We start from the raw sequence: 11,555 nt of genomic DNA, 5'->3' as shown, positions 1-11,555 counted from the left end.
TTCTTCAGTGTCCTTGTCCCACTTGAATAAACATTTTAGTCTTTGTACCATGGCAACTTTTTACAAACGTTGTTCAGAAGGAAGGAGGAGGAAGTGTCTGAAACTGGGTCCAGACTGAAACGCATGCTTATCTCACAGTGGTCCTTGAGCCTTTTTTTATGCAACAAGCAGCCTTTAACCAACCTGGAGCAGCAGCAGCAGGCTGGAACTGGACATTTAGGCTGATAACTGCTTTGTATGAACAGTGACAGGCTGCAGGATGTTTGTGGACACACAATCACTCTGCTCAGGAAAGAAATGATACAACAGTCTGATGACCGTTTCTAAATATTTAAACGAAATAATTCATTACAATACAAAAATCAAAACAATACAAAATTAACCTAAAGCAAACTTTCAAAGTTACGAATGAAAATGAGAAGGAAATGTGAAGTTTAATAATCTGGTCTTTATATCCCACAATCAAATAACACATCAAACATACTGACTGCAGTGTGAGAGGGCACAGCCACTCTCACTTTTATTACCGTTTTTCCTGCCGTGATCACACTATTAGCTTCTATTACTTCATGTCTCTGTGATTGGACAGCATGTTGGTTTTAATAACCATTATAAATGTTGTGGGTGAATTTGATTCTTTGGGTTCCTCTTTCACCGAAATGCAGCACTCCATCAATTTTGGTTTTTAGATCTGTACTGTTTCTAAGTTATAGTTGCTTTTTCCTTTTGCTAATTTGTTACATTGACCAGAAAAATTTGCTAATGACCTTTTTTGTCATGTTTTAGGGCAGAAGGTGCAGGGAGGAGGACCCATGAAGTCAGATACTTCCAGAGATCAGAGTAAAACTCGCACCTATTGTCTGCAACAAAAAATGTCCAAAAACAGAACATTTCAAAAGTTCAAAGACAAAGGGAGGAGTACGCCATGGACTCAGGAACTGAAAGAGCCAAAAATCCAGAGCTGCTGCTGCAGAGAGCAGAAAAACAGGAGCAATGTAGAAACGCAGGACACATAAACAGAGGTGGCATGAAGACAAGAGCAAGAGACAGACAGTTCCTTATGAACTGAGAGCAACAGGTGACTGCAATGACTCAATCAGGCACAGGTGAACGACATCAGGGCAGGGGACAGCAATCAGCAGTGTTGGGCAAGTTACTTTAAAAAAGTAATTAGTTAGAATTACAAATTTCTTCTCCCAAAAAGTAATTGAGTTAGTAACTCAGTTACCTCACTGAAAAAGTAATTAGTTACTCAGCAAAGTAACTGATGTTATTTTTCATGTTCTACACATTACCACATTCTATAACATCATGAGATCTCGCGAGATTAAATCGTGGCGGTATATTTCTCATTTAGTGAAAAGCTGTCTCGGGGGCAAAGGGCAGAAGCCTATCAGACCCATGATCAGACCACTGTGCGATATCCAAGCTTCTATTTGTGGCCTGTGAGGGGCAGTAGCCTTTGTTACATGTAGCCTGCAAGACAGGAGAAGGACAAGGAACGCAGCGGCAGGTACTCCAGTGGTGGTTAGAGTGTGTTGCATGGACAACTCGGCACAACATGGGCCGTTGTGGCCTCAAGATCATACTTAAGCTATGCATGCATGCAAACTTAAAACTTAAAAAAGTCTATTTTTCCAGTCATGTTTTGACATTTTAGTTTTCTTCAAAGTGGAAATCTTGTCTCGTGATCTTGAACCCAATATCGTGTCTCGTCTCGTCTCGTCTCATGAGCTGAGTGTCTCGTCACACCCCTAATAACATGGCAATAGTTTTTTGATATTTTCCATTTTTAAGATTTATGTGTTTTCCGGTTCAAATTTTCATCAGTCACCCACAATTCTGCCCAAAACTCAGTTTTCCTCTCTCTGTTAATTTTAATACCATCTATATTAATTGAACCATCAATGTCCCTCCTTGTTAATAAATGACATAAAACTTATTTTCTCCAGATTTATTGATGTCAAATTAGGTTTTTTTTTTAATTTCTTTTTTTTCTGTTGACCATGTATAACACCTGTGTTCACTTCTAAGTTCAGTTCTGATAAGGTCCTGTGATTTCTTTTTTTTTTCTGTATGTGGTTCTCAGTAGAAACAAGTTTGAAAGTTCCTGGTTTGTCTTTTTTTATTTTATTTTATTTTATTATTTTATTTTATTTTATAGTTTGTAATAGTTATGGTCATGGTGATTTTCAGTGGAATAGATAATCAGCTTCACAATAGCACATTTGTAAAAGTCAGAGTTACGTTTTCCTTTAAAACAGAGTCAGTCTGAAGATTGATCATTTCCTATTGCAGTCCCTGTGCACCTGTTTCAGGACAGGACACCAGCTGAACTAACTTGTCACGGCTTTTCTACATCAGAGAGCCGACGGCTGAATGCTCCTTGCACGTTTCCTAGTAATTTTCTGTATTTCTTCACGTTTTGGCCAGCCTCTTCCTGCATGGCTAGTGCGGTAAAATGAACAAAGGAATGCCTTGAATGAAGTCAGGTTGAATTTGAAGGATCTTACATTTGTCAACATGTTGTGCACAAGCTGATCCTTCTGGTGAAGCTTCACGTTTAGCTCATTCATGTGTGAAAATATGTCCGCAGCAAATCTTCTCTAATCTCACAAAAATCTCCTACTTCAACACTTTGCGGACGCCGAGTGTCGAAGCAAGTCCTGCTGATCCTTGTCAGTTTCCTCTGGGAACGTAATGAACTAATCATGCTGAAGATACCTTGCTGACAGACAGTTAACAAGTTATGCAAGGCAGACACAGGGATTACTTTGTTTTTTTTCCTGGTAAATTTGGCGCTCCATCCTTGGTGAATTTAGCACGATTACTCCAAATTCGCTTCATTCTGTCGAGGACGGCAGACACATGGTCATACAGTCCTGAGTTTGGGGCTCAGTGGTCAAAAACTTCTCCGTTATCTGAAAAAGTCATGAATTCCTCAAATAAAAATGCTATTTTATGTTGTTATTTTCATCTTCATCTTCACCGATGACCTGCTGTTTCTACCATGCATTATTTTGAAAACTCAATAGGCTTGCTAGCCTTTGCTAATTTGAAAGCAGGCGAAAAAACTTCATTTGGTAAGGAAAGCGTTCCTGGGAAAGAAAGTCTTAAATCGCAGTTTGTTTGGTGAAAATTGTCTGATAATCTGTAAATTAGCCGTTGGTTCATCTCAGACTTGTAGCCACCTGTGGCGAGTTGGCAAATCATTTGGTAAAGTGATGGTTGATGTTGTGTTCTCTGGAAAACCTAAAAATGTATTGGTATATTAGAATTTATTGATAAATCGTCCTCTCCTTATTACACATTTGGCCAATATTGTCTACTTTTATTTCTTTGGTCTGCTTAAAGGGCTCAAAGGGGAAAGCAAAGAAGTGAAATAGACTAACATCCTAACAAAGGTCAATGTGTCTGAAGCACGCCATCTATCAGTCAACACGGGAACTGCAGTTGAAAAGCAAAATTAATGAGATTAAATAATGATATAATGTAATTTAACAATATATTTTAGACACATTCGGTGTTCCATATCAAAAAGCCTAACACCTCACATACAGGCTGAAGTTTACCCATGCCTGGTCGAAATCAAGGTATGGCAGGATGGACATGAGCTGCAAAAATAGACCAACAATGCAAGTGCATGAAAAAAAAAAATCAACAAAGAATTACAAGAAAAAGTGCATTCTGTTTGACTTGATAAAAATTGCAAGCTTGTTTTTGTTTGACTCTGATAATTATGCCTTTTTATTTAGGGGAATAGAAAAATATTTCAATATAGAACAATATTTAATGACATTAATATATCTTTAATGACATTAATATCTGTTGTTTTATCCATGCAAAAACAGTGTTTGTCTGCCTTCTGTGTGAATCAAACAGATGTGATTAGACTGTTGTAGCAAACCGTATTCCTTCAAAAAAAAAAAATAAAATCAACTTTTGATAACGAGGGTCAAAGAAATGCAGAGCAACACTGCAGCTCAGGAGATGAAGAGTGTGGCTGGATGGTCTGATCATTTCTCCACTCCAGCTTAGCTTTCAGGTGAGATCACTTGTTTCTCCATGGCTGCGGGATAGTGATCCAAACATAGGAAGCAAAATAGCTCTGTAATGAACCCTGTTGTTGAAAGAGGATGCAAACGCTCAATACCTCTTCAATTTAAAGTGAAGTTTATTAAGTCAATGGACCGGAAACCTGTGCAGGGCTGCCGTGCCCCCCCCTCAGTTAGATAAAGCAGTATAAAATAAGAATGACACCTACATCTGGAAATATCAAGAAGCTGACAAACTATTAGAGAACTGTGACACACACGGCCGTGAGAACAAATTTTTGAGAGACAACGTTAACATTGCCGTGGACCGCTATAGGTGCAGATTTGTTTCGTATAGAAAATCTCCATGGCCTGGTTCTTGCAAATTACTGTTCAAGGCATTTTAAAAAGATGTAAATTTACAAGTACCAAAGGCATTGGCCAAGCATGTTATGTCCTTCTTGGTGATTTACCTGAATAGCTGAAAAGCTCAGATATCAAACTGTCCTTTCTGCATAACTTCCCACAAAATGGATAAGCAGACTGAAGGGACGTTTTTAAAAAAGATCCCATGATTCTTACTTTGCTCTAATGACCTGCAAAGCTGTCCTTCTTCTAATGTATGGTTAAAAAAACTGTTGTAGGAAAAATGAGGTTGAATCAGTTTTCTATAGATTCTTCTGAAATATGGAGGAATGGCAATTCCTTCTCTGGAAAATGTTTTATTGTGCCAAAGATACAACCTCCAGGCCAAACATGGTCTGCCTGCTGGTCAAACCCTGTGCAATAATCTAAAAATCACAAAGGATATAGGGTTTTTTTTTTTCTTATAGCTTCCTGAACCGTTTTTTTTTTCACCAGCTTATGCAAGACTGAAAATCAGCTGGCAGCAGTGCAGCATAGAGAGTCAGATATCTTGTTTCCAGTGAAATACCATCGGCCATAGTGTGTGAAAATATGTACATTGGAAGTGGATGAAATTGTAAGCTGTCAAGCTTGTGCCAACATTACTCTGGAGAGAAACACATTGTACCGATTTCACTCATATTATTTTACTGGGTATATGTATATCCTCATCTACTGAAACAAGATGACACTCCCAGCTGTAAACGTTTAATAGATGTGTAGTAAGTGTGAAAATGTCTATAAAAGCCCAGAATGAGGCGTGATTGAACTATGTTAATAGAGATTTCAGCAGAACTGACTGATTACATCGTCACAAGATGAAGCTAAAAAGATGTATTTAACGGAAATCTAGTTTTAGGTCACATTTGTGGGTAGATACATTTGTTATTGCAGCTTTTTCAGCTAAAAAGGTTTTTATTTTGAAGAATTCTCAGAAAATCATTTACAAGGTGCACACAAGCACATGTTTGAATTTTTACATAATTATTTAGCACAGATCAAATATAAAGGATTAGCCTAAACATACAAGTTAAACATTGTGGGATTCATTTTATGGGGTCTTTGGGACAGACTGGTCCTTCTGAACAGCCTGAAGCAGGATAGCTTTATCGCTCCTCTTACATTGTGAGCAGCATCTGTTCTGTCTCATGGTCTCTTCTGACTCTTATTTATCTGATTAGTTCTTGATCCCACAAAAATCTTTCAATTTATCCAACTGCATGTTTCCCGTGGTTTTTAATGCATTTGTGAAAAGTAATTAGTGAATATGAGGCTGATTGATAACCATCCTTTTTCAAAACTTTTCTTTCAATGCAAAATAGGGAAGAAATTGCAATTTATACAAATTCAGCAAGGGATGGGTCTTGATTTTCTTCATGAGGGTGAATAATGGGGATTTTTTTTTGTTTGCATTAAACTTGCACAGACCTCAGAGGAAAAGGGGGATGGAGGAAACATGAGCTGAAAGAGGAGGCAGGCTTTTCTTGGAGGACCGCGCCCCCCTTCTGATTATAAATGCGGCATCGGCGCGTGCACAAAGCCCTTTCCAAACTCAGAAGAAGTACGCTGTAGCTGAGAAGAGTGGGCCGGTCACCGCTGCAATAATCATGGCACCAGCTGGATCCAAGAGGGTGAGCTGACAGACGCGCGCAGTTCGATCTGAATCTCGTGCGTAATGGATGCGCGCAACTTGTTGCGTGTTTGCATGAATGAAGCTCTATCACGTGCGCACTGACTGTACCTTTTTTTTTTTTTTTCCTTTGTGCAAAATTTTATCTTTGCACATGAACTTGCGTGAACTCACATGTGCTTTTCTCTGCTTGAACCTGCGCGCGCAGGGCATTCTGGAGCGTCTGGACGCGGGGGAGGTGGTCATCGGGGACGGGGGCTTTGTCTTCGCCCTTGAGAAGCGAGGCTACGTGAAAGCCGGGCCGTGGACACCTGAGGCAGCTGCTGAGCACCCCGAAGCCGGTAACTGGTTCACCTCCCTCTCATTCCGCTTCATGTTTAAGTCCAGTTTTTTGCGCTGCGTGAATTAAAGACCCGCTCATCCCGTCATCCAGTGCGCCAGCTGCACAGGGAGTTCCTGAGAGCGGGCTCCAATGTCATGCAGACCTTCACTTTCTACGCGAGCGACGACAAACTGGAGAACAGGGGCCACACTCAGCACTTCACCGTGAGTACACGTCTCTGTGGTTTTATCTGCCAGCCTGGCTGCAGCTGTTCCCAAAACCTCATCTCCCAAGTCACGAGGAGGGGTTGTTTTCCCGCTTGGCAACTCATGGTTGGCATCAAACCAACCACAGTCTGCAAACAGCGACCATGTGATGATGGGGAGGCTGCGCCCACTTGCATTTAAATGCCTGCCTCTCTTTCTCTGTGTTTCCCAGGGGCAGCAGATCAATGAAGCGGCCTGCGACCTGGCCAGGGAGGTGGCCAACGAAGGCGATGCTCTGGTGGCTGGAGGAGTGTCTCAGACGCCCTCATACCTCAGCTGCAAGAGCGAGAATGATGTCAAGACCATCTTCAAGAGACAGATTGACGTCTTCATGCAGAAGAATGTGGACTTCTTGATTGCAGAGGTGTGTATAGTAAACACCAACGCTACTGTATGTTTCCCTCACATTTTGTATTTGTCCTTTATGCTGTTTTACCAAAACTGGTTTGACATCATCTTTTACTATTAGTCTTCCATGTTACAGTGAATCACAATTATCACTGTCTTTGGTAGTACTCATCATAAGGTTTACATCTCTTTCTAATACTTTCCAGTTCATAAAGTTCCAGCAAATTACAGTTTAACCACCGGTCATCTAATGCCTCCATCTCTGTCCCTTCAGCTCAGCCTAATTCTAAATGCTCTCCTAATATCATTGTAACAATAATAATATGCCTCCTGCAAAATTCAACATGTTCAATGTGCTTTGGATTTTCCAAATCTGCGTTGATTAAGGAAAGTTTATCATTGTTTTTGGTTTCGGTGCGTCAGTTCACCTGCAGTGCAATAAATAATGTTATGGGGGGTTAAGCAAGTCATTTTATATACAGCTGCAGACTAAAATAGAACAACATTCATTTGAGGCTTAGTGCATCAAAACATTCGGCTCCAATAATCAAAACCAACTGCTGAGGGCAAATATTTGTCTCTTTTCTTCATCCTGGAGATGAACACAGCTGAGTGTAACAAGTGCTCAATTACCAGGCTTTTTACAGAGATTCTTAATAAAGCCTTCATTAGATTCAACAGCTGAAGACCTGAACAACCACTAGAAGTTCCCAGACAGTAACTCTGAGGCCAGGACTGGATGGTACCTCTCTAAATGCCACACTGCTGCGTCCTGCTAATCATTAACTGGGCTTCTTATTGTACACGGTGATGGACACACGCAGCTTTAACAGGGCAGCAACCAGCTTCACCATTATTTCATTTAGTTTAAGCCAAATCAGTCATGTGTTTTTCATGGCTTCTTCCTTTTCTAGTACTTCGAGCACGTGGAAGAGGCCGAGTGGGCGGTCCAGATTTTGAAGATGACCGGGAAACCTGTGGCTGCCACTCTGTGCATCGGACCCGAGGGAGACCTGAACGGGGTCAGCCCCGGAGACTGCGCCGTCAGACTCGTCAAAGCCGGTGCGACAAATGCTTCGTCCCGTCACTGACTTCAGATGTGAAGCCAGAAAATGTTGCATGAAACATGATGGAAGTGTTTTTTTTTTTTTTGAATGTTCCCTATGAAATTGCTATGATATGGCATTAGAGTAGGTCCATGAGGAAATAGAGCAAACCTGTAGGTTGATCTTAACTGAAAGTAATGCAAAAACCAACATACATTTGATGTATGTTGGTTTCTATTTTGGCAGCATGATGCAGAGTCAAACCTCATTCATTCATGGCCAATAAAGCCCACTCTTTTTTTCCTGCTCTGTAGCTCCCTCTTGTGGTCAGTTTAAGCTACAGCATATTACATACAGCATTCCATCACAAGATGTGAAGAATTTACCAGAAACTGCTGAACACCCTCATCTTAAGTCCAGCTTTGGTTTATTCAGAGCGTAGCCTTAGTGAAGTGAAACAAGCATGTGCAGATAGTTATTTTATTTGAGCTCATAGAGTTGAAATCTGAATTCCTCTCCTCAATGTACCCATTCATTACTTTTTGCAGGAGCTCATATTGTGGGCATCAACTGCCACTTCGACCCGGAGACCTGTGTGAAGACAGTGAAGATGATGAAGGAGGGAGTGGAGCGCGCCGGGCTGAAGGCTCACTACATGTGCCAGCCGCTGGCCTACCACACTCCCGACTGCAACCGCCAGGGATTCATCGACCTGCCGGAGTTCCCCTTCAGTGAGTGTCCGACACGGTTTTAAACGCTGATCAATTCTAGACATATCTGGGGAAGTCAACTCCTGGTAATCTGCCTCTGGCAGGTCTGGAGCCCAGGATCCTGAGCCGATGGGACATGCAGAAATACGCCCGTGAGGCCTACAACGCTGGCATCCGTTACATCGGCGGCTGCTGCGGCTTCGAGCCGTACCACATCCGCGCCCTGGCCGAGGAGCTGTCTGCCGAGCGGGGTTTCCTCCCCGCCGGCTCTGAGAAGCACGGCATCTGGGCGAGTGAGCTGAAGATGCACACCAAGCCCTGGGTCAGAGCGAGGTAGATGTTTTTGCCTTTTTGCTTTGTATTCTCTCTCAGTGTGTTTTGGGAGGAAAAGCTAAGTTACCCTCCTCTCCGCAGGGCTCGCCGCGACTACTGGGAGAAGCTGAAGCCCGCCTCCGGCCGCCCCTACTGCCCCTCCATGTCCACCCCTGACAGCTGGGGCGTGACCAAAGGCCACGCCTACCTGATGCAGCAGAAGGAGGCCACCTCCCAGGAGCAGCTGAAGGTTCTCTTCGACAAGGCCGACCAGTGCCACTGAGTTCCCTCCGCTCCGGCGGCGACATTCCCTCTCGATGTTTACACACCAAAAAATAAAAATGCTGAAAGTCTTCTTGTCTCAAGGGCCACTGGAAAGCTGGAATCAAATTACCTTTCGAATTAGCCCTTTCTAGACTATAAACCTGCAATCTGCTTGAATAGGATTGTTCCTTTGACTCCAAAGCTCACAAGAGCGGCGGTGAACGCACCTAACGCCTTAAAACGCTCCGAAAGTGCCAGATGTCGTGTTTGTATGTGTGTATGTGTGTGGCAAAAAGAAATAAAGTGAACCCTTAAGTGTACCAAATGTGTGTTTTTGTACTTTTTGAGTCACTTCAGTGTAAAAGCCATACCAGACTCAGAAAACTGATCTAAGAGTTATAATGGTGAGCACTGTCACCAGGGAGAGCATCAGAAACACCAGGGTTCTTTTCCCTGAAATATTTTCTACACCATTATGAGAAACTTGAATTAAAACAGGTTTTTAATACTTGTAAGTAGCGTGTAAGTCATGTTGTATTTAGTTGCACATAGGTCAAATGAAAAACCTCGAACCAACACAATGGAACTAACATCCATTAACAGTCAGATAAGTAGTTTATTAATCCTAAGGGAACTTCGAATAAATATTTATTATTCGAGTAAACTTTGTAAGTAATTGCACATCCATACAACAGTGAAAAAAATATAAAGGCGGTTCTCAAAAAGGAGTGAGGAGAAGATGAACTTATTGAACCCCACCCCCAGAGTAGATCTTATGGGATAAAGTTTAGGAAATGAGGCTGAGGGAAATGCATGGATTAGTTATTCTGAAGTGTGTGTGTGTGTGTGTGTGTGTGTGTGTGTGTGTGTGTGTGTGTGTGTGTGTGTGTGTGTGTGTGTGTTGAGGATGTGCCCTGCCTTTCACCAAATGCAAGCCTGATTTAAATGAAGTGATTGAAGGACTGATGAAAAGAAACGCCTCAGATTTTGCTTGATGAACAATTTCTGAAAGACCTGATCCGTCATTGGAGGCACAGCGACATCTTAACACTTCAATCAGATACTCAAGTTTGTTGGCATGAGAAATGTACACTTTGTTCCAATGGAGAATGGGAGAAAAACTGATAGAATACAACATGACACGCTGCTGCCATCTAGTGTAGAAACACAGTCAATACAAGAAAACATTTTTGAAGCTCAGCGAGTGGCTCGTGTAATGATCGTCATGTAAAGTTATTCGTGAATACAGACAAGGGGCCTTCTGCCCATTCCTACACCTTTCACCGCTTCCAAAATACCTGAAACCGCTGTTTCGTCATAAGGCTGAATTTGCAAAGATGAAACATGTGTTCAATCACATAAAATTCCACTAAAATACAATCAAAATGTGGAAAAGTTCATGGGGTATCAGTGTCTTTGCAGACCACTGCATGTGATGAGACTTGAAACTGAGGAATATAGAAAGAATGGCCTTTCAAAGTTGTTATAGTCCTCTTTCTTAAACAGCCTTGAAGATTTATGGTTTTATTGTTGCATGGAAATCATTGAAACCATTTTTAGAGGAATGTCAAACTTGATCCTTTGTTTTGATCCTTTGATCCTTGATTTAACATTGTAACTAAGGTAGAATATGTCATAAATAGAACTAAAAGTGAGATTTCGATTTTGATTAGGAAGAAAAGCCCCTTCAATGACACACTAAATGGGAATTGTTATGTCAGTCTGGCAAAACTGCTCCTCCACTGACATATTTCCACACAATTAAACAATCGGCAATTCCCTGCTGTATGAGTGCTTTTTACCCTGGAAGTCCACTGGGAGCTTGGATTTCCTGTTTTTATTCAGCTGGGCTATTGTGCCCACTCAGTGAAGTGGAAAAAGCAGGATGTGGTCTTTACTCCACTGGCACAGATTTTATAGGATGTAAGACTCGACCTTCATCCACTGAACCAGATTTGTGACTATTTTCAATCGACTTCAGCAGAGTCACTACTGGATGTCTTCATCAAAAAGTCGGCAACACATTTATGTTTGTACCTTAGTTCAAATTAAATGCACAACACACTTCCTGCCCTCACTAATGTTAGAGTCAGATTTTTCCAGATGGGGAAATGAATTTTGTTTTTACATAAATGACACGAATATCTTTTCTTACCATCGGATAAACATGATGAAACACATTTGTTGCTGCGTCGTTAGAATTTTTCAGTGTTACATA

At 41.5% G+C, this 11,555-nt stretch overlaps 1 protein-coding gene across 1 annotated transcript; it reads left to right on the top strand.

Annotated features, from left to right (window-relative positions):
• Positions 1-5,962: 5,962 nt before the first annotated feature.
• LOC115384689 (betaine--homocysteine S-methyltransferase 1) lies at positions 5,963-9,409 on the top strand. Its single transcript, XM_030086931.1, has 8 exons — positions 5,963-6,070; positions 6,278-6,410; positions 6,503-6,615; positions 6,830-7,021; positions 7,920-8,067; positions 8,600-8,782; positions 8,866-9,094; positions 9,176-9,409. Exons 1-8 carry the CDS (start codon positions 6,047-6,049, stop codon positions 9,354-9,356), a joined length of 1,203 nt encoding a protein of 400 aa, XP_029942791.1. The 5' UTR covers positions 5,963-6,046; the 3' UTR covers positions 9,357-9,409.
• Positions 9,410-11,555: the final 2,146 nt, after the last annotated feature.

This window comes from Salarias fasciatus, unplaced genomic scaffold (genome assembly GCF_902148845.1).
Source record: "Salarias fasciatus unplaced genomic scaffold, fSalaFa1.1, whole genome shotgun sequence".
NCBI lineage: Eukaryota > Metazoa > Chordata > Actinopteri > Blenniiformes > Blenniidae > Salarias > Salarias fasciatus.
The sequence above is the reverse complement of the archived record's forward strand: the minus strand, read 5'-3'. Positions and strand labels throughout refer to the sequence as shown.

What these genes read in the sequence shown, in the direction of transcription:
- LOC115384689 (XM_030086931.1), top strand. Translation starts at nt 6,047, where the DNA reads ATGGCACCAGCTGGATCCAAGAGG. An exon ending in TGCTGAGCACCCCGAAGCCG is followed by an intron (nt 6,411 to 6,502) that starts GTAACTGGTTCA and finishes CCCGTCATCCAG; the next exon opens with TGCGCCAGCTGCACAGGGAG. An exon ending in CCTGCCGGAGTTCCCCTTCA is followed by an intron (nt 8,783 to 8,865) that starts GTGAGTGTCCGA and finishes TGCCTCTGGCAG; the next exon opens with GTCTGGAGCCCAGGATCCTG.